At 45.4% G+C, this 22,588-nt stretch overlaps 1 protein-coding gene across 4 annotated transcripts in view; it reads right to left on the bottom strand.

Moving 5' to 3' along the window:
* Positions 1 to 22,588, bottom strand: part of UPF2 (UPF2 regulator of nonsense mediated mRNA decay) — a 156,579-nt gene that overhangs the window by 72,709 nt on the left and 61,282 nt on the right. For all 4 annotated transcript variants that reach the window (XM_069765218.1, XM_069765220.1, XM_069765221.1 and 1 more), the window contains exons 7-11: positions 20,780 to 20,883; positions 18,357 to 18,442; positions 13,883 to 13,991; positions 13,676 to 13,789; positions 12,584 to 12,700 (exon numbers count right to left, since the gene is read on the bottom strand). In XM_069765218.1, coding sequence (XP_069621319.1) covers positions 12,584 to 12,700; positions 13,676 to 13,789; positions 13,883 to 13,991; positions 18,357 to 18,442; positions 20,780 to 20,883 — 530 coding nt within the window. The remainder of the gene's footprint in view (positions 1 to 12,583; positions 12,701 to 13,675; positions 13,790 to 13,882; positions 13,992 to 18,356; positions 18,443 to 20,779; positions 20,884 to 22,588) is intronic.

The following is a 22,588-nucleotide window of genomic DNA, read 5'->3' as shown; positions in this document are numbered from 1 at the left end:
CAGTTGACGATTCAATGCTGTTTTTATTCATTATTTGAAGCTGCTTTTGTGTTTTTACATTCTTTCTAAGACTAAATAGGGTTAGTCTTATGGCTAGGATTAATTTTAACCCCTTAGTGACAGAGCCAATTTGGTACTTAATGACCGAGCCAATTTTTACAATTCTGACCACTGTCACTTTATGAGGTTATAACTCTGGAACGCTTCAACAGATCCCGCTGATTCTGAGAATGTTTTTTCGTCACATATTGTACTTCATGTTAGTGGTAACATTTCTTCGATATTACTTGCGATTATTTATGAAAAAAACGTAAATATGGCGAAAATTATTAAGATTTTGCAATTTTCAAACTTTGTATTTTTATGCCCTTAAATCAGAGAGATATGTCATGAAAAATAGTTAATAAATAACATTTCCCACATGTCTACTTTACATCAGCACAATTTTGGAAACAAAATTTTTTTTTGTTAGGGAGTTATAAGGGTTAAAAGTTGACCAGCAATGTCTCATTTTTACAACACCATTTTTTTTTAGGGACCACATCACATTTGAAGTCATTTTTAGGGGTCTATATGATAGAAAATAACGAAGTGTGACACCATTCTAAAAACTACACCCCTCAAGGTTCTCAAAACCACATTCAAGAAGTTTATTAACCCTTTATGTGCTTCACAGGAACTGAAACAATGTGGAAGGAAAAAATGAACATTTAACTTTTTTTTGCAAACATTTTAATTCAGAACCATTTTTTTTATTTTCACATGTGTAAAAACAGAAATGTAACCATAAATTTTGTTATGCAATTTCTCCTGAATACGCTAATACCCCATATGTGGGGGTAAACCACTTTTTGGGCGCACAGCAGAACTTGGAAGTGAAGGAGTGCCGTTTTACTTTTTCATTGTAGAATTGGCTGGAATTGAGATTGGACGCCATGTCGCGTTTGGAGAGCCCCTGATGTGCCTAAACAGTGGAAACCCCCCACAAGTGACACCATTTTGGAAACTAGACCCCTTAAGGAACTTATTTAGATGTATGGTGAGCACTTTAAACCCCCAGGTGCTTCACAAAAGTTTATAACGTAGAGCCGTGAAAATAAAAAAAATATATTTTTTTTCCACAAAAAAGATTTTTTAGCCACCAAGTTTTTATTTTCACAAGGGTAACAAGATAAATCGGACCCCAAAAGTTGTTGTCCAATTCGTCCTGAGTATGCTGGTACCCCATATGTGGGGGTAAACCACTGTTTGGGCGCACGGCAGAGCTCGGAAGGAAGGAGCGCCGTTTTGGAATGCAGACTTTGATAGAATGGTCTGCGGGCGTTATGTTGCGTTTGCAGAGCCCCTGATGTACCTAAACAGTAGAAACCCTCCACAAGTGACCCCATTTTGGAAACTAGACCCCCCAAGGAACTTATCTAGATGTGTGGTGAGAACTTGGAATGCCCAAGTGCTTCACAGAGGTTTATAATGCAGAGTCGTGAAAATAAAATAATATATATTTTTTCCACAAAAAAGATTTTTTAGCCCCCAAGTTTTTATTTTCACAAGGGTAACAGGAGAAATTGGACCGCAATAGTTGTTGTCCAATTTATCCCGAGTAAGCTGATGCCCCATATGTGGGGGTAAACCACTATTTGGGCGGACGGCAGAGCTCAGAAGGGAGGGAGCACCATTTGACTTTTTGAGCGCAAAATTGGCTGTCGTGTTTGGAGACCCCCTGATGTACCTAAACAGTGGAAACCGCTCAATTCTAGCTCCAACCCTAACCCCAACACACCCCTAACCCTAATTCCAACCCGATCCATAATCCTAATCACTAACCCCAACGATAATCACAACCCTTACCCCAAAACAACCCTAATGTCAACCCTAACCATAACCCTAATCAAAACCCTAAATCCAACACACCCCTAATCCTAATCTCAACCCTAACCTCAAACCTAACCCTAATCCCAATACACCCCTAATCACAACCCTAACCTTAACCCTAATCCCAAACCTAACCCCGAATCCCAAGCCTAACCCTAATGCCAACCCTAACCCTAATACCAACCCTAATCCAAACCCTAACCCTAATCCCAACTATAACTCTAAATTTAGCCCCAACCCTAAGGCTACTTTCACACTTGCGTTTGGCATCCGTCGCCATCTGTCGTTTTGGACAAAAAACGGATCCTGCAAATGTGCCCGCAGGATGCGTTTTTTGCCCATAGACTTGTATTGCCGACTGATCGCGATGGATGGCCACACGTCGCGTCCGTCGTGCACTGGATCAGTTGTGTTTTGGCGGACCGTCGGCACAAAAAAACGTTCACTGTAACTTTTTTTTGTACGTCGCGTCCGCCATTTCTGACCGCACATGCATGGCCGTAACTCCGCCCCCTCCTCCCCAGGACATAGATTGGGCAGCGGATGCGTTGAAAAACTACATCCGCTGCCCACGTTGTGCACAATTTTCACAACGTGCGTCAGTATGTCGGGCCGACGCATTGCGACGGCCCCGTACTGACGTAAGTGTGAAAGAAGCCTAACCCTAAATTTAGCCCCAACCCTAACCCTAAATTTAGCCCCAACCCTAACCCTAATTTTAGCCCCAACTGCTCTTCTCCTGCCGGCCGGCCGATGGCGATAGATGGCGAGCGCACTGCGCATGTGCCCGCCATTTTCTTTTCCCCGGCGGCCAGGAGAAGCAGCAGGAGGAGCCAGGGACACCGGTAAGTATGATAGGGTCCCCGAATCCCCCTATTTCTCTGTCCTCTGATGTGGTGCGATCACATCAGAGGACAGAGAATTACACTTTGCTTTTTTTTCTTTTTTTGCGGTCGCCGGTAAACCGTTAATTACCGGCGATCGCAAAACAGGGGTCGGTAAAACCGACCCCGATCATGTTCTTTGGGGTCTCGGCTACCCCTGGCAGCAGAGACCCCAAAAATCCTCCCGATGCCGGCCGGCGCACTGCGCCCGCCATTTTTTTGCCGGAAGAAGACGGCGGCGCCCATCGGGAGCCACGAGGAGCACCGGGGGAGACAGGTGAGTATCGGGGGGCTATTGGGGACCCCATTTCTCTGTCCTCTGATGTGCGATCACATCGGAGGACAAAGAAATTAAAAGGGAAATCGCCGGTAAATTTTTGCGATCGCCGGTAAACGGTTAATTACCGGAGATCGCAAAAGCGGGGTCGGTAAAAAAAAAAAACCCTGAATCATGTTCTCTGGGGTCTCGGCTACCCCCGGCAGCCGAGACCCCGGAGAAAATCCGACTCTGGGGGGCGCTATTTACTTTTTCTGCGGTTTAAGTACCCTTAGCGGCCGCCGTTAAAAGGCGTATCGGCGGTCGTTAAGGGGTTAAAGATGTATTCTCAAATGGTCTCTTCAGCACTTCAGAGCAGCGCATTGCCCTTATTTTCCTTACGTCATAGTTTCTGGCAGCATACAAAAAATATTTAGTCTGCTTACCAAGCCTTCAAATCGACTCCTCTAAGTCAGCCAACGCCTTTGCACGGATCTGGTGGAGTAGCCAAATATTGCACAGCGGAAAAAGAGAAAAATCCAGCAATGGGCGTGGGTGAACTAGGAAAAAAAAAAAAAAAAAAAAAAAATCGCTTTTATTCCATGTTAAAAAATCGTTCCAATTAAATAATTTGTCGGGCACATGACTTCATATGAACAGATCAACGCGTTTTGATGTTAGCCTTTTTCAGATCTTGAAAAAGACCAACGTCGAAACACGTTGATCTGTTCATATGAAGTCATGTGCCGGACAAATTATATACTTGGAACGATTTTTTAATAATATGGAATAAAAGTTATTTTTTAGTTCACCGACGCCCATTGCTGGAGTTTTCTCTTTTCCATAGTTTCTGGCAGGGCAGGTTCTCGTTCTTGAGAAACAGCTCTAATGAATAGAACTGTAGCATTAGCAGAACTATAAAGCCCAGCACATGCTCTGCTATAACATGTTTAGCCATCAGTGGTTTGTTACGAGTCTAAATTAGTATAACTGAATTTACATAGAGACAAGGCATTTAAATAAACACATAGGTCTGGAGAGGGAGAGCAGAGAAGTCTGATTAGGAGACTTGCTGGGCTGATGATTTTATAACTACATCTCTTCAGAAGAAGATGAGAGGTAGAAGAGGTAGGTGAGAAGATAGCTGCTCTATAGAAACCAATAGACTGGAGAGAGCTGACTGGGGTGTAAAGAGTTAACTCCTGGAAAATAACTACTGTGAACCCTTTGCCAGGCTCCATGGAAACCAGCTATACACTATAAAATCTCTCATAGCAGGAGAATGACAGCAGATTGAAAAAATAAGTCAACAGAAAACTGCCTTATTTTCATGCTAACTAATTAAAGCAATTTAAGAACACCAGTTTAAAGGTTAGCATTAGGACATGTACTAGACTAACGACTAGTGTATTAAAATAGTTACATTAAAAAAGTAATTAAAGGAACATAAACAGGGATTTTAGTGTACTCAGCGTAAAATCCTTTTATCCGAGTCACTCATTGTGGGACACAGGACCATGGGTGATATGCTGCTGCCACTAGGAAGCAGACACTAAGTAAATACAAGAAGAATAGGTCCTCTACAGCAGAGGTCCCCAACTCCAGTCCTCAAGGCCCACCAACAGGTCATGTTTTCAGGATTTCCTTTGCATTGCACAGGTGATGCAATTATTACCTGGGCAAGACTAAGGAAATCCTGAAAACATGACATGTTGGTGGGCCTTGAGGACTGGAGTTGGGGACCTCTGCTCTACAGTATGTACCCACACACCGCGTCCAGCTGAATTAGTTCGATGACAAAGCAGTAGGAGATCAAGATCATCATATGAGGGTATAAAACGTCAAATCAAAGAACATACACCAGCCATCAGGGTGGGCGCCGTGTACCCCAATGAGTGGCTCAGAGAAAAGGATTTTATGGTGAGTACACAAAAATCCCTGTTTCTCCATCGCCTCATTGGGGGACACAAGACCAAAGGACATCCTAAAGCAGTCCCTAGGTGGGGAAACGACAAAACAGAACAAATCCCATGCACCAGCTGTCGAGAGATGGAGCTACCGCCGCCTGCAAGACCCTTATTCGCAGGCCTGCATCTGTGGAAGCCTGAGTGTAAATTATGTAGCGCTTCGAGAAGGTGTGCAGACTGGACCAAGTCGCAGCCTTGCAAACCTGTTTCACCGACGCCTGGTGCCGAATGGTCCAGGAGGCACCCACCGAATGAGTGGAGTGTGCCTTAATCCCTGTTGGGATAGGCTTGCCCCTGACATGGTAAGACTCGAATCCACCTGACGTAATGAAACGATGGCTCGTTGGAAAGGCTAGGCCCAGGCGACTGTTTTGGGGGTGTGAGAGGGGAAGAACCGTGCTGGAGGACGAGGGAAAAAAAAAAAAAAAAAAAAAAACAAGCAAAACACTATCTTGTATCCGGAAGACACCAGGTCTCTGATCCATTCGTCGTGGACGACAGAGCCAGATATGACAAAAGCAGTAGATGATCGCCTACTCTGCTGGTGTAGACCAGATAATGCCCTGAGTCATTGGGCCGATATTCTATGGGACCTGGATCCTTTAGATCTAGATTGCTTGGGTCGGCCCTTCCACGACTGGTTGGCCTTGTATGAAACCTGAGGGCCCCTGTCCCCTTGAGTGAAACACCCCGATCCGGAAAAGAGGTGGCCGCATTGGACCAACCGGGATTGTTACAAAAAGGCTGGAAACGCATCTTGTTGATGACGGAAAGGTTGCCTAGTCTTCTGCTGGGGAAGGAATTTACTCTTTCCTCCTGTGGCGTCCGAGATAAGCTGATCCAGCTTCTCTCAAAATAAACGACCGCTCTGGTAGAGCAGAGACGTCAGAGACTATTAGATGCAGAGCCGCACGCCATTCCCTGAGTCACAGTGCTCGTCGGATGGTGATGGCGTTTGAGGCTGCAAGCACTGCACAGTTAGCAGAGTCTACGGATGCATGGAACTAATATTTCTTGGCCAAGGAGATCTGATTGGCCAGATCTGCTGCTTCTGGGGGAAGGTCACTATCCTGAATGGTTCTTGTCAGGGTATGTGCCCAAGAGACCATAGGTTTAGCTACCCACGGCAAAAGAGGGAGAGAGTGCCGAGCCTGAGGTTTCAAAAACCGAACGGGCAAGATTTTCTGATGGTCCGTGGGGTCTTTAAATCGAGGACCCATATGGTAAGGACCGAAGGGTTCTGGTGGCCAGGTGGAAGACAGGTGGATCAACTGAAGGGGATTCGGCCCATTCCTTCCGCAGATCCGAGAAAAATGGGTATCTCGCCTCAATATGCTTCTGACCTGAAAAGCGTTTGTCTGGTCGCTCTCTATGCCGTCAAACTATGTCCTGGAACTCGGGGCGGTTGGAGAAAACCTTTTGAGGACGTTTGATCCTCTTGAAGGACACTGCGTGATCCAGGACAGAATTAGGGTCCTTGTCAACCTATAAAGTTTGGTTGATGACCTCAATGAGACTGCCCACCGTCGCCTGATAATCTGGCGAGTATAGCTCAAGGGGAATCACAGAATCGGACTCAAAAGTTCTGGGCACTGCAAGCTCCAGGCGAGGGGGAAAGGGAGACAGAGCACACGGATGCCGAGGTGCGAGAAGGCCCAGGTGACGGAATGCTATGAGCCAGTTTCCTGGATGCCTATGGAGTCTTTGTCTGAGAATGGCCCCTATTGGCCAGAGTTCTCGTGAGGTAGAGGAACCCTCCAAGACAGGCAAACGAAGACCCCGACCGGTAGAGGAGGAATTTTGGGAGGGACTATCACTTTGGCTAGTGACGTCATAGAAAAAGTGATTAAGCCCACTAAGGGGGACTAAGTACACTGAGTTCGGTAGTGGCGGAGGGCTCTTGAACACATTCGAGCTCACAGGCTATGCAGAGTGGCATACTCTGTTCCCATGGTAACTAAGTCTGGCAGGTGGTATATGAGGTGAAAACCACTATGTGCCTCGTTAGCCTTCTTGGATGTCTTAGGGAGTGACAGGATGTACCACAATATGTCTCTGCTTCTGCTGATATGCTCCAATAGGGAGTGCAGTGGCTTGTAAGCCCCGGTGAATACTGCAGAGAAAGGCTAATGAGTATCTGCTGAAGGTTCAGTGATCTTACTCAGGTCCTGTGCCCAATAGCAGTCCTCCCCTCCTCTGAAGTGCTGAACGCCCCCGCCAGCATAATAATAATTTTTATTTATATAGCGCCAACATATTCCGCAGCGCTTTACAAATTATAGACGGGAATTGTACAGACAATAGACATTACAGCATAACAGAAATATAGTTCAATACAGATACCAGGAGGAGTGAGGGCCCTGCTCGCAAGCTTACAAACTATGAGGAAAAGGGGAGACACGAGAGGTGGATGATAACAATTGCTTTAGTTATTCGGACCAGCTATAGTGTAAGGCTCAGGTGTTCATGTAAAGCTGCATGAACCAGTTATCTGCCTAAGTATGTAGCAGTACAGACACAGAGGGCTAATACTGCATAAAGTGTATGAGAACATGATGCGAGGAACCTTTTTTTTTTTTTTTTTTATAAATAGGCCACACAGGGATCGTTAGGTTAATGCATTGAGGCGGTAGGCCAGTCTGAACAAATGAGTTTTTAGGGTACGCTTAAAACTGTGGGGATTGGGGATTAATCGTATTAACCTAGGTAGTGAATTCCAAAGAATCGGCGCAGCACGTGTAAAGTCTTGGAGACGGGAGTGGGAGGTTCTGATTATTGAGGATGCTAACCTGAGGTCATCAGCGGAGCGGAGGGCACGGGTAGGGTGGTAGACTGATACCAGGGAGGAGATGTAGGGGGGTGCTGAGCCATGGAGTGCTTTGTGGATGAGGGTAGTAGTTTTGTACTGGATTCTGGAGTGGATGGGTAGCCAGTGTAATGACTGGCACAGGGTAGAGGCATCGGTGTAACGGTTGGTGAGGAATATGATCCTGGCTGCAGCATTCAGGACAGATTGGAGCGGGGAGAGTTTTGCAAGAGGGAGGCCGATTAGTAGAGAGTTACAATAGTCCAGACGAGAATGAATAAGTGAAACAGTAAGAGTTTTTGCAGAGTCGAAAGTAAGAAAAGGGCGAATTCTAGAAATGTTTTTGAGATGCAGGTAAGAAGAGCGAGCCAATGATCGGATGTAGGGGGTGAATGAAAGGTCAGAATCAAGGATGACCCCAAGGCAGCGGGCATGTTGCTTTGGAGTAATGGTGGAACCGCACACGGAGATGGCAATGTCAGGCAAAGGTAGGTTAGTAGAGGGAGAGAACACGAGGAGTTCAGTTTTTGACAGGTTTAGTTTCAGATAGAGGGAGGACATGATGTTAGAGACAGCGGTAAGACAATCACTGGTGTTTTCTAAAAAGGTCGGTGTGATATCAGGAGAAGAAGTGTATAATTGGGTGTCGTCAGCATAGAGATGGTACTGGAAACCAAATCTACTGATTGTTTGTCCAATAGGGGCAGTATACAACGAGAAGAGGAGGGGGCCTAGGACTGATCCTTGAGGAACCCCAACAGTAAGGGGAAGGTGAGAGGAGGAGGAACCAGCAAAACATACAGTGAAGGATCGGTCAGAGAGATAGGAGGAGAACCAGGAGAGAACGGTGTCCTTGAGGCCGATGGAGCGGAGCATAGTGAGGAGGAGCTGATGATCCACAGTATCGAATGCTGCAGAGAGATCCAAGAGAATTAGCATGGAGTAGTGACCATTAGATATAGCTGTTAGTAGGTCATTAGAGACTTTAGTGAGGGCAGTTTCAGTAGAGTGTAAAGAGCGGAAGCCAGATTGAAGAGGGTCGAGAAGAGAGTTATCTGAGAGATAGCGGGTAAGACGGGAGTGGACCAGGCGTTCGAGGAGTTTAGAGATGAAGGGAAGATTAGAGACAGGTCTATAATTTGCGGCACAATTTTGATCGAGGGATGGTTTTTTAAGTAATGGATGTATGATGGCATGCTTAAATGAGGAGGGAAAAATACCGGAAGTGAGGGAAAGGTTGAATATTTTTGTTAGGTGAGAGGTGACAGCCGGAGAAAGAGACTGGAGGAGATGTGACGGAATGGGGTCACTGGTGCAAATGGTCGGGCGAGAAGATGCAAGGAGCCTGCTTACTTCTTCAGCATGTGTATAAGAGCCGGCCGGGAGAATAAAGATAGCCGCCAGGATTTGCAGAAGGGCGTGATATGTGCCTGACGTTTAGGGAGAAAAGTCTTGCAATCTGCGAGAATCTCCAAATCGTGGGCACAAGTGTACGAAACTACTGCCGCGACGTCATGAAGTGGGTGAAGCGTCAAGATTGTAGCCGAGAATAGGCCCAAGCCGGGGACTAGATTTGTGCAGCCGGCTGGAGCGGCACCCGGAGGGAGAGGGGATGCCATGGGGAATAGCGCTCAAAGCGCTTTAGCGGGAGCCCTCCGCCAGAGTCTTTGACCCATTTGTGGCCCAGACTCACACCCAGCCCATCTTACCAGCTGTGTGAGTCCTGGCATGGAGCCACCGCAGATGAAAGATGAAGCACGGAACCCAGGCTGCCTCCGCTTCCAGGTCAGCTGCTTCAGAGTGGATGGTGCAGGAATCCTCCTTCCATCACGCCGTGATCAGAAAGAAGGAGAGAGACCGTCTGCCTACCTTCCATCGCCGCTGTTCATCAGGGCGATGGAGTGAGGGCCGCATGGACGCCGTAACTGCCTCTGGACATCCAAGGAGTTAACTCCCCAAGGAAGGGACAGGGCTGTTGGTCCGGCATATAAAAGGGTGGGATAGGCCTGGATGCAGATGAGGGTACCTGGAGGTGACGGCTAGGACCCAGGCATCGTCGATTGCCGAGAGCCTGTCTTGGAAATAAAATGAGACATCCACCCACCAAGAGAGGCTTCTCAGGTGAGAGAGGCCCGTTATGCCGAGGATAATCTCTTGGATTCAAATCTGGTAGACCAGCGCTGGTGGGATCAAGGGGCGCCAGGAGGGGGCTTGGTTGAAGGCAGGTCTCTTCCTCTCCTGATGGGCTGGAGATTTGCCTTGTCGGTTACTGGTCTGAACTGGGAATCACTGTAAAAAATTAAACTGCTCTGTGCGACGCTTGGGAGACAGACGTTTAGGTCTCTGTTTAGGGAGTGAAGTACTCTTACACCCGTGGCACTGGAAATTATTTTACCCAGCTCCTCTACTTTTGGAAGCTGTGTCTGCGTGTCATGCCTTCAACCAAAAGAGCCGGATTGTGGCGATTATGTTGCCGGCTGCCAGAGCAGAGCAAGCGGCTGCGTTGAGAGAGGCTGTGAGGAGATACTTCCCTGCATGACCGATTTGGTCCACAAGACCTGTGAGCCCTGAAGTGGGGGTGACTGACAGGATACCCTGCCGGAGATGTTTTGCCCAGGCAGACACAGCCTTGGCTACCCATGTTGCTTCAAATGGATGGGCAGAGGGCTGAGCCCGCGGCCTAGAAGGCCGATTTGGCGAGGGCTTCAGTGTGTCTGTCAAAGGGCTCCATTAAGGAGGCTGTGTCAGAGAGGAAGAATAGTGCTAGTGGAAAGTCGGTAGACAGGGGGGTCCACTGAGCGAGACACTGCCCATTTCTGAAGCAGATCAGATGTAAAAAGATACAAGAAGTCCATGCGTTTTCTTCTCTGGAAACGCTTGTCTGGATGCTACTATTCCCTAGTGAAGATGAACACCTTGTGGTTGTCGAAGGTTCTGGGAGGATGCTTAGTCTTTCTGATACGGTTTGCTCAGAGGAAGAGATTTCTGGATCCTCTATGCCAAGGGTCTGAGTGACAACTACAATTAGACTATTTACCATGTCCCGTGGTTTAGAGATCTGTTCGGAGTCTAGATCAGAATCTGACTCAGATTGAGGTTCTGACTCCTGCGGAACTAGAACATCGGAGAGGAGGGAGGGGGAGGGAGATGAAATCCAAAAGTATGGAGAGGACGATGAGTACCCAGACAATGAGCTAGTGCAGGTACGTTTTCTAAAACCTCTGGAACGCCTGCGTGGTGTTAACTTTTGTGGTTGAAGGGCCACGGGGTCCGGAACAACATGGGAAGGAATGGGTGGTCCTGTGGGGGAGGCAGGGTTGGGCATTCGTTCTAAGATCGAAACCAAGGTCTGGGATACCTTGGTAAGGTCGGCTACCTGTCCTGAAGATCCAAAATCCTTACTCGCAGACTTGATACAGGAGATGGACGTCGAAGACCTGGGTGCAAAACATGAGACGGATGGACGCAGCTCTTCGGGCTGTCATCGGAAGGGCTGTCGCCGGGAACTGGTACATTTTCCCACAGTGCACATCTGGCTCTGAGGGGGCGAGCGGACCAGGAGTGATGGCAAGGAACAGTCCGCCTGTCCTCAGTGCGGATGCCTTGGGCCTGAACACTCTTGATGTGTTAGGTACATAGGGTCCTGCGAAATGGAATGGGGAGACAACAGTAGTGACAATACCACACTGTTCTCTCGGTCTTTAGGGGGAGAACAGAGTGAGAATTCCCTCTATTGTCCATATCACAAGCTGAACACACAAAGAAAATCATTAATAAAAACTAACCTAAGATAGAAGCAGTGCTGAGAGCAGCCCAGTGTCCACCTCCTACTGACACTAATCGTTGGTCGCTGAACAAAAGGCCCCTTCACATTAAGCGACGCTGCAGCGATACCGACAACGATCCGGATCGCTGCAGCGTCGCTGTTTGGTCGCTGGAGAGCTGTCACACAGACAGCTCTCCAGCGACCAACGATGCCGGTAACCAGGGTAAACATCAGGTTACTAAGCGCAGGGCCGCGCTTAGCAACCCGATGTTTACCCTGGTTACCAGCGTAAAAGTAAAAAAAACAAACACTACATACTTACCTAACGCTGTCTGTCCCCGGCGCTCTGCTTCTCTGCACTCCTCCTGTACTGGCTGTGAGCACAGCGGCTGGAAAGCAGAGCGGTGACGTCACTGCTCTGCTTTCCGGCTGACCGACACTCACAGCCAGTACAGGAGGAGTGCAGAGCACAGCGCCGGGGGACAGACAGCAGTAGGTAAGTATGTAGTGTTTTTTTTTTTTTACTTTTACGCTGGTAACCAGGGTAAACATCGGGTTACTAAGCGCGGCCCTGCGCTTAGTAACCCGATGTTTACCCTGGTTACCAGTGAAGACATCGCTGGATCGGTGTCACACACGCCGATCCAGCGATGTCAGCGGGAGATCCAGCGACGAAATAAAGTTCTGGACTTTGTTCAGCGACCAACGATCTCCCAGCAGGGGCCTGATCGTTGGTCGCTGTCACACATAACGATTTCCTTAACGTCACAAAAAGCAACGATATCGTTAACGATATCGTTATGTGTGAAGGTACCTTAAGCTAAAACTTGTTATCTGATTAGCACCATGCCAGGCAGTGGGTATATACTGCAGGGGAGAAGTTAACTTTTTTCTGCTTAGTGTCAGCCTCCTTGCGTCAGCAGCATACACCCATGGTTTCCGCTGTCCCCCAATGAAGAGATAGAAAATTGTCAGTTAACACATGGTGCTGTACCAAATGCCCTGAAGATCAGCAAGAAAGATCAGTCTTACCAAAAGTACACTAGTTCTTAAGTGAGAATCTGGAGAAAGGAAAAGAAATCTGCCACAGGTTTCAAGAAGTGTACATGCCATCTCAATGTGGTGATGTGAGAAGTCTGACAGCAGCATCTGTGGAAATAAATGGTACAGGTGATGGGAAAAAAAGCTTGTGATAGCAAAAGGTTCTAATGTAGTAAACATGCGCAACCAAGCTATGTAGATACAGCAATATTTCAGAAGCAGGTCAGTCACTCTTTGCATAACAAAATGGTCTTCTCTGAATATCATATTTATCAGAAATGTCTTATTACATAGTAACATAGTTAGTAAGGCCGAAAAAAGACATTTGTCCATCCAGTTCAGCCTATATTCCATCATAATAAATCCCCAGATCTACGTCCTTCTACAGAACCTAATAATTGTATGATACAATATTGTTCTGCTCCAGGAAGACATCCAGGCCTCTCTTGAACCCCTCGACTGAGTTCGCCATCACCACCTTCTCAGGCAAGCAATTCCAGATTCTCACTGCCCTAACAGTAAAGAAACCTCTTCCATGTTGGTGGAAAAACCTTCTCTCCTCCAGACCCAAGAATGCCCCCTTGTGCCCGTCACCTTCCTTGGTATAAACAGATCCTCAGCGAGATATTTGTAGTGTCCCCTTATACACTTATACATGGTTATTAGATCGCCCCTCAGTCGTCTTTTTTCTAGACTAAATAATCCTAATTTCGCTAATCTATCTGGGTATTGTAGTTCTCCCATCCCCTTTATTAATTTTGTTGCCCTCCTTTGTACTCTCTCTAGTTCCATTATATCCTTCCTGAGCACTGGTGCCCAAAACTGGACACAGTACTCCATGTGCGGTCTAACTAGGGATTTGTGCAGAGGCAGTATAATGCTCTCATCATGTGTATCCAGACCTCTTTTAATGCACCCCATGATCCGGTTTGCCTTGGCAGCTGCAGCCTGGCAAGGCAGTACAGATACAGTTATTCTAATTAACTGTCTATGGGAAATGTCTGTATAAATAGATAGTAATATAATCCGGTTGTGATAACAGTTTGATAGGAGATAAGGTAAAAATACAATGAAATAGCAAACCTTTAGACAGTGAAGGGTGTCTGTTCGGCTAAACATTTTAAACTTGGCAAGTTCACCGATAAACCTCACAGTCTTGTTCTTGGTTTCAATATTGATCTGATCCTTCTTTCTGACCTAAATAATTACAATATCATATTAATTTGTTTTACCTAATACAATACAAACCCCCCAAAAACAAATGTATTTCTATCTGTATTAAACACTTACATGGAATCTGAAATCCCCCTTTAGCATGGAACAAAGATCTTCTGCAACATCTGACATACATGGATGCAAGGTAGCAACCAATCTGGCGTAAAATGGCAACAAATCCAATCTGAAAACAAAACAGAAAAGTTAAAGCCTCCATATAAATTAAACGAATATCGGGTTCTGCCGACAGTCTAAAGTTTATAAGGGCCCCTGAAAGATGATTTTCAGGGGAGATCGGGAACCAGCATGTCCGATTTCAGACTGGCAATCTTTTTGTTCCCCCAAGACCGGTTGACCCAACTATCTAAACTACCGTATATACTCGAGTATAAGCCGAGATTTTCAGCCCATTTTTTTTAGGCTGAAAGTGCCCCTCTCGGCTTATACTCGAGTCATTGTCCCGGGAAGGAAGGGGGGGGGGGGGGGGTCGTCGGCAGGGGAGAGGGTGCGGCGGCTGTGACATACTCACCTGCTCCTGGCGAGGTCCCTGCATCTCCGATGGTTTCCGGGCGCTGACAGCTTCTTCCAGCGTTGAGTGGTCACATGCTACCGCTCATTACAGTAATGAATATGGACGCGACTCCACTCCCATATGGGTGAGCCGCATTTTCATTACTGTAATGAGCGGTACCGGTGACTGCTCAACGCTGGAAGAAGCTGTCAGTGCCCGGAGAAGACCATCAGGGAAGCTGCCAGGGACCACACCGGGAGCAGGTGAGTATAATGGGGAAGGTGAGCAGCATTGCGCGATATTCACCTGTCCTCGTTCCACCATCGGGCGCCGCTCCGTCTTCCGAGTCCTCTGCTGTGACCCTCAGGTCACAGGGCGCGATGACGTGGTTAGTGCTCGCCCTCTGCCTGAACGTCAGTGCAGAGGACGCGGAAGATGGAGCGGCGCCCGACGGTGGAACGAGGACAGGTGAATATTGCAAGTGCTGGGGGCCTGAGCAACGAGAGGCGAGTATATCATTTTTTTCTTTTTTTATCGTAGCAACAGCATAAGTGGCAAATATCTCTATGGGGCATTTTATGGGGCCATAATCAACATTTGTGCAGCATTATATGGGGCAAATATCTCTATGGAGCATCTTATGGGGCCCTTATTAACCTTTATGCAGCACTGTATGGGGCAAATGTGTCTATGGAGCATCTTATGGGGTCATTACTAACCTTTGTGCAGCAATATATGGGGCGTATATTAATATGGAGCATCTTATAGGGCCCATCATGAACTGTACGGAAAATTATATGGGGCTCCTGATTCAATATGGATATTCAAAAACACAACCTACTGATGTCTCAATTTTACTTTTATTGGTATCTATTTTTATTTTTGAAATTTACTGGTAGCTGCTGCATTTTCCACCCTAGGATTATACTCGAGTCATTAAGTTTTCCCAGTTGTTTGTGGCAAAGTTAGGGGTCTCGGCTTATACTCGGGTCAGCTTATACTCAAGTATATACGGTATATGGTGGGGACCTAACTTAGAAAAGCTGGAAGAAATAAGTGATGGCACGAGACGCTGAGCTCAGTGACCAGCAGTGATTGGGATCCACCTGGTTGAAAGTGGAAAATTGAATATAAACAAAGGCTGTCTTCAAGAGACAACCCCTTTAAGTGAACCTGTATCAACACCATTATCAACTAACCTTCACTGATCAAATTTTATTTAGCAACTTCCCTTATGAGCAGTTCCACAAAAATGCTGTTATCAATATTGCAGTATTAACAAGAAGAAAGTTTTTCAAAAGGAAACCAGACATCGATGTTTTATAGATTGTGACAGAGTACATGAAGTGCATAATATAGTCATGGCAAAAGTGTTGGCATCCTTGAAATTGATCCAGAAAATTAAAGTATTTCCCCTGAAAATTATTGCAATTACACATATTTTGTTACACACACACACACACACGTATTTCCTTTTTGTGTATTGGAACACCACAAAATAAAAAAACATAAAAAAAATAAAAAAAGAGGACAAACAGGCAAACTGTACATAATTTCACACAAAACTCACAAAATGGGCCGGACAAAATTGTTGGCACTCAAATTAATATTTGGTTGCTAACTCTTTGGAATAAATTACTGCAAGCAATCGCTTCCTATACCCCTAAACAAGCTTCTTACACTTCTTAACTGGAATTCTGGACCTCTGCTTTTGCAAACTACTCCAGGTCTCATTTACAAGGTGCCTTCTCCCACCAGCAATTTTAAGCTCTCTACACAGGTGTTCAATGGGATAGATCCAGACTCATTGCTGGCGACTTCAGACCTCTCCAGTGCTTTGTTTCCATCCATTTTATGTTGCTTCTTGAAGTATGTTTGGGGTTATTGTCCTGCTGGAAGACCCATGAACTAGGATGCAAACCAAGGTTTCTGACACTGGGCACCACATTGCGACCCCAAATCCTTTTTTAATCTTCAGATTTTATGATGCCATGCACACAGTCAAGGCACCCAGTGACAGAGGATGAAAAAGCAACCGCCAAACATCCTTGAAACTCCACATTTGAATGTCGGTACGGTGTTCTTTTCTTTGTAGGCATCACTCTGTTTTCAGTATACAATAGAATGATGTGCTTTACCAAAAAGCTCTATCTTGGTCTCTTCTATCTACTAGATGCTTTCCCGGAAGAATTTTGACTTACTCATGTACATTTTGGCAAACTGCAGTCTAGCTTTTTTTTAGATCTTTCAGCAGTGGGATTCTCCTGGGTCTCCTGCCGTAGCATTTTATTTCACTCAAATGTCAACGGATAGTTTGTGCTGACTGATGCACCCTGAGCCTGAAGGACAGCTTGAATTTCATTAAAACTTGATTGGGGTTACTCATCCACCATCCGGACCATTCTCGTTGCAACCTTTCATCAAATTTTCTCTGGTGTCCACATCCAGTGAGTAGCTACAGTGCCATGGGTTGAAAACTTCTTAATTATGTTAGGCACCGTGAACAAAGTAACATCAAGATCTCTGGAGATGAACTTGTAACCTTGAGATTGTTGATATTGTTCAACAATTTTGGTTCTTAAGTCCTCAAACAGTGCTCTGTTCCTTTTTATCTTCTCCATGCCTATTGTCTCACACACACACCCAATACAAAGATTGACTCAACGTCTCCCTTTATCTGGTTTCAGGTGTGACTTTCAATATTGTCCACACCTGTTACTTGCCACAGGTGAATTTAAACGAGCCTCACATGCTTGAAAAAGTTGTTTCACCACAATTCTGGAAAGGAACCAACAATTTTGTCAGGCCCATTTTTGGAGTCGTGTGTCAAATTTGACTTTTTTATGTGTTGTTCCAATACACACAAAGGAAATAAACATGCATATGACAAAACAGTAAAGGCAATAATTTTCTGGGAGAAATACATCATTTTCTGTAACAATTTCAAGGATGCCAACACTTTCGTCCATGACTGTGTTTCAAGATTTTAGGACAGGATATCAATGTTTGATCACTATAAGTGTGGCGTCTCCATCATTGATTACACAGTCGCAGTCCATACAGGGTGTACCTGGTGCTGCAAGCATGGCCATCTCTATACTCCTGAGAGTGCAGTGTTCTGGAGACGGGTCCCAGAGGTGAAACATGCCACAAAAGGGGTTGTCCCGTCTGGGACATTTGACTAGATCTTCTTTGTTCGCTTTATGTATCTTGCTTCTCACAAATGTCACATAGGAACATTTGCCTAAAGGTACCGTTACACTAAACGATTTACCAACGATCACGAACAGCGATACGACCTGGCCGTGATCGTTGGTAAGTCGTTGTGTGGTCGCTGGAGAGCTGTCACACAGACAGCTCTCCAGCGACCAACGATGCCGAAGTCCCCGGGTAACCAGGGTAAACATCGGGTTACTAAGCGCAGGGCCGCACTTAGTAACCCGATGTTTACCCTGGTTACCAATGTAAATGTAAAAAAAACAAAAAACAAAAAAAAAAAACGGTACATACTCACATTCCGGTGTCTGTCACGTCCCCCGGCGTCAGATTTCCGCACTCACTGTGTCAGCGCCGGCCGGCTGTAAAGCAGAGCACAGCGGTGACGTCACCGCTGTGCTTTACGGCCGGCGCTCACACTCAGAGCAGGAAGCTGAAGGCAGGGGACGTGACAGACACCGGTATGTGAGTATGTACTTTTATTTTAACTTTTACAATGGTAACCAGGGTAAATATCGGGTTACTAAGTGCAGCCCTGCGCTTAGTAACCTGATATTTACCCTGGTTACCAGTAAACACATCGCTGGATCGGCGTCACACACGCCAATTCAGCGATGACAGCGGGTGATCAGCGACAAAAAAAAGGTCCTGATCATTCCCAGCGACCAGCAGGGGCCTGATCGTTGGTCGCGGTCACACATAACGATTTTGTTAACGATATCGTTGCTACGTCACAAAAAGCAACGATATCGTTAAAGAAATCGTTATGTGTGACGGTACCTTAAGAGACATTTTAATAAATATTTGATTTGCTTTAGTTACCTTTGTCTAGGAACAATGAATAGTGCTCTCACTAGTTTTCTTCTGTTTGCTTTTGTGTTCATATTCATGCAAAAATCCATTGCAGCCTAAAGTTTCACACAAATACACAAAAAAAGTAAATACAAAAACACTAAAAACCCCATACTAAGCCAATACCAATTGCTGCTGCTATATTGTTATTTTTGATTAATTGACATTTATATATACCAAAATACGATGATTGCCTTTGAACTAATCTGTAACTTTTTCAATATCTTATATTATTATTTCCTCATCCTGTTTGGAAAAAGAAAACGAAAAATTGTATCTAAAGTTGTTTTGTTTAATAAAAAAAATATCTGATTCAAAAACCACACACTACACTGTGTGCAGAATTATTAGGCAAGTTGTTTTTTGATTGCATGATACTTTTTATACATGTTGTCCTACTCCAAGCTGTTCAGGCTTGAGAGCCAACTACCAATTAACTAAATCAGGTGATGTGCATCTCTGTAATGAGGAGGGGTGTTGTCTAAAGACATCAAAACCTTATATAAGGTGTGCTTAATTATTAGGCAGCTTCCTTTCCTTTGGCAAAAATGGGTCAGAAGAGAGATTTGACGGGCTCTGAAAAGTCCAAATTGTGAGATGTCTTGCAGAGGGATGCAGCAGTCTTGAAATTGCCAAACTTTTGAAGCGTGATCACCGAACAATCAAGCGTTTCATGGCAAATAGCCAACAGGGTCACAAGAAGCGTGCTGGGCAAAAAAGGTGCAAAATAACTGCCCATGAATTGAGGAAAATCAAGCGTGAAGCTGCCAAGATGCCATTTGCGACCAGTTTTACCATATTTCAGAGCTGCAACGTTACTGGAGTAACAAAAAGCAGAAGGTGTGCGATACTCAGGGACATGGCCAAGGTAAGGAAGGCTGAAAAACGACCACCTTTGAACAAGAAACATAAGATAAAACGTCAAGACTGGGCCAAGAAGTATCTTAAGACTGACTTTTCAAAGGTTTTATGGAATGATGAAATGAGAGTGACTCTTGATGGGCCAGAGGCTGGATCAGTAAAGGGCAGAGAGCTCCACTCCGACTCAGACGCCAGAAAGATGGAGGTGGGGTACTAGTATGGGCTGGCATCATCAAAGATGAAATTGTGGGGCCTTTTCGGGTTGAGGATGGAGTGAAGCTCAACTCCCAGACCTACTGCCAGTTTCTGGAAGACAACTTCTTCAATCAGTGGTACAGGAAGAAGTCGGTATCGTTCAAGAAAAACATGATTTTCATGCAGGACAATGCTCCATCACATGCCTCCAACTACTCCACAGCGTGGCTGGCCAATAAAGGTCTCAAAGAATAAAAAATAATGACATGGCCCCCTTGTTCACCTGATCTGAACCCCATAGAAAACCTGTGGTCCCTCATGAAATGTGAGATCTACAGGGAGGGAAAACAGTCTACCTCTCGGAGCAGTGTCTGGGAGGCGGTGGTGGCTGCTGATGTTGATTGTAAACAGATCAAGCAACTGACAATCTATGGATGGAAGGCTGTTGAGTGTCATCATAAAGAAAGGTGGCTATATTGGTCACTAATTTTTTGGGGTTTTGTTTTTGCATGTCAGAAATGTTTATTTCTAAATTTTGTGCAGTTATATTGGTTTACCTGGTGAAAATAAACAAGTGAGATGGGAATATATTTGCTTTTCATTAAGTTGCCTTGGGGTATGTGTCCACGGGCCGTTTTACATCCGGACTAGCGGCGGATTGAACGCTGCGTGGAGCTGCAGCGTTCAATCCGCAGCATCCAGATGTTACAGCATAGTGGAGGGGATTTTATGAAATTCCGTCTCCACTATGCGTGGTAACACGCATCCGGCGGCCCTGCGATTCCGGACATGCGGCACGTCTTTTTAGATCTCAGAATGTCCGTTTACCTTGCGGCGACGCTGCACCGCCGCAACGTAAAATACAGGGCCCTATGTGTGGGGTGCAATGAACACATCCGGCATAATCGCGTCTCCAGAAGGGAGCGGAGCAAGGGAGCGGAGCTTTGGGCGGAGTGAGTTATCCGCTCCGTCCAAAGCGCCGGCCATACTGAACGTGGACACGTACCCTAATAATTCTGCACAGTATTAGTTACCTGCACAAACAGATATCCTCCTAAGATAGCCAAATCTAAAAAAAAAAAAAACACTCCAACTTCCAAAAATATTAAGCTTTGATATTTATGAGTCTTTTGGGTTGATTGAGAACATAGTTCTTGATCAATAATAAAAATAATCCTCTAAAATACAACTTGCCTAATAATTCTGCACACAGTGTACTAGCCATTTATACTACTGAGAATAATGCCTGCCTGAATTAATAAAACACACTTTTATATTATGCATACATATATTATACATATTTTCATTTTATCCCCATTGAACACGTCATTGAGTACCTTGTCTATCAGATCACGATTGACACAGTTTGGTAACTGCTGAATGAAAGCGTCAACTATGAGCTTCAAATGAGACCCAGTGCTTGCTTCTTCATCTTCCTGTTCTGTAATAGTAACAATATATAAACTTTAATTTCATTATCTGCAGCCAAGTTTTAAAGAGGACCTGTCACTATACAGCAGAGGGACTTTTAAAGAGAACCCAACATCGAAAAATCATTAATAGGGTTGTCTGGGACTTTTACATTGATGGCCTATCCACAGGATAAGTCGTCAATATCTTATCGGTGAGGGTGAGACACCCGGCACCCCCGCTGATTAGCTGTTCTTGGTACCGGCTTGATGCGCTGAGCTGCGGTGCTGCACAGCTCAATCAACTGCATAGTGGCTGCTGCTGGATATTGCCCATCCACCCAATAGTGATTCCAATAGGGGGTTGGTGTGCAGTACCCAGCCATGACTAATATTCCATTGACAGAGTTGTGCAGTGCAGCTCCGCAACTCACCACATCCAACAGCTGATTGGCGGGGGTGCCAAGTGTTTCACTCCCATTAATCAGATATTGATGACTTACCTTATGGCTAGGCCAACAATGTAAAAGTATGGGGCTACCCCCTTTAACCTGACCTCATTCTCCTGCAGGCACTTACATGATAATAATAATGGTGTTTGGAGTTAAACTATACACTAGTTTTGCTATAGTTAGAAATTAAAAATTACCTCCATGTGTGTAAAACTTGTTATCCCGAGTCATAGAAAATTAGTAAATAGCCAGAGTAATTTTTTGAAGAAAAAAAAAAAGCCCATTCTGGTGATGTCAGCGTAGACTTTTGAAAGCCAGCACATACAGTCGCAAAAGAAAGAGGCGTTCAGAGTCCGGATCATGCAACTGTGTACTAGATGTCAAAGAAATCTGTGCCGACTTCACCAGACTGGAGCGATCAAAGGCGTTCTTTTAACTAGATGACTCGGCTAGGATCCCATACCACTGCAATGACTTGTGGTCATTTCCGTAAGTCATCCCGGTGGCAAGGTATCCTGGCAGAGTCATCTTTTTAAAAGAACTCCCATTCAGTTTCATCAATAAACTGTTGCCACCAGGGACGGAATGGGACTGAAATTCTGCTCTGGCATTTGAAATCACAGAGGCGCATGATGTCCCGATATCCAAGCACTAGGTGGAGTATATTATATTACCCTGCCTGGAGGAGATCAAGATTACAAATACAGCAATATTACAAATACCAACAAACCATAACCAAATATAACCAGCATATACAATATTGATAACACCACCGTACTGATCGTTAAAGGGGTTAGGGGTAAAGTCTATGTGACTTTATACTTCTGAATCCTCACAGCGCACACTGTGGAGGAATCTCCGGTGCCGACATAGGGAGCAGTCAACATGGATTTTGCCAATTTCACTTGTATTGAGCGAGGCCGTGCACATCCAGTCAGCGCGCGACCGCATTTATACAAATCGCATAATTGCGGTAAAATGATAAGGGACGAAACTACAGAAGGTGCAAGGGTTGCAACCGCACTCGGGCCCTGGAGCCTACGGGGCCCCAAAAGTCCCTTTAGCAAATATAGAAAGACTAATGCGATTAAAGAGTTGCAATAATTGAGGTCCCCATTACAGCTTTTGCTTTTTTTTGCCCAGGAAAGATGACATATCATGATAGGGACCAAACTTTAAAGGACGCCTTGACATGGCAGTTGGGTTCACATATATTGGCCAATCTATGCACTAAGTACCTTTTTTACTGTATTTTTCATAGCAATTTTGCAGATGAATATTTCAC

The sequence above is a fragment of the Ranitomeya imitator genome, chromosome 4 (assembly GCF_032444005.1).
Source record: "Ranitomeya imitator isolate aRanImi1 chromosome 4, aRanImi1.pri, whole genome shotgun sequence".
Taxonomy (NCBI): domain Eukaryota; kingdom Metazoa; phylum Chordata; class Amphibia; order Anura; family Dendrobatidae; genus Ranitomeya; species Ranitomeya imitator.
The sequence above is the reverse complement of the archived record's forward strand: the minus strand, read 5'-3'. Positions and strand labels throughout refer to the sequence as shown.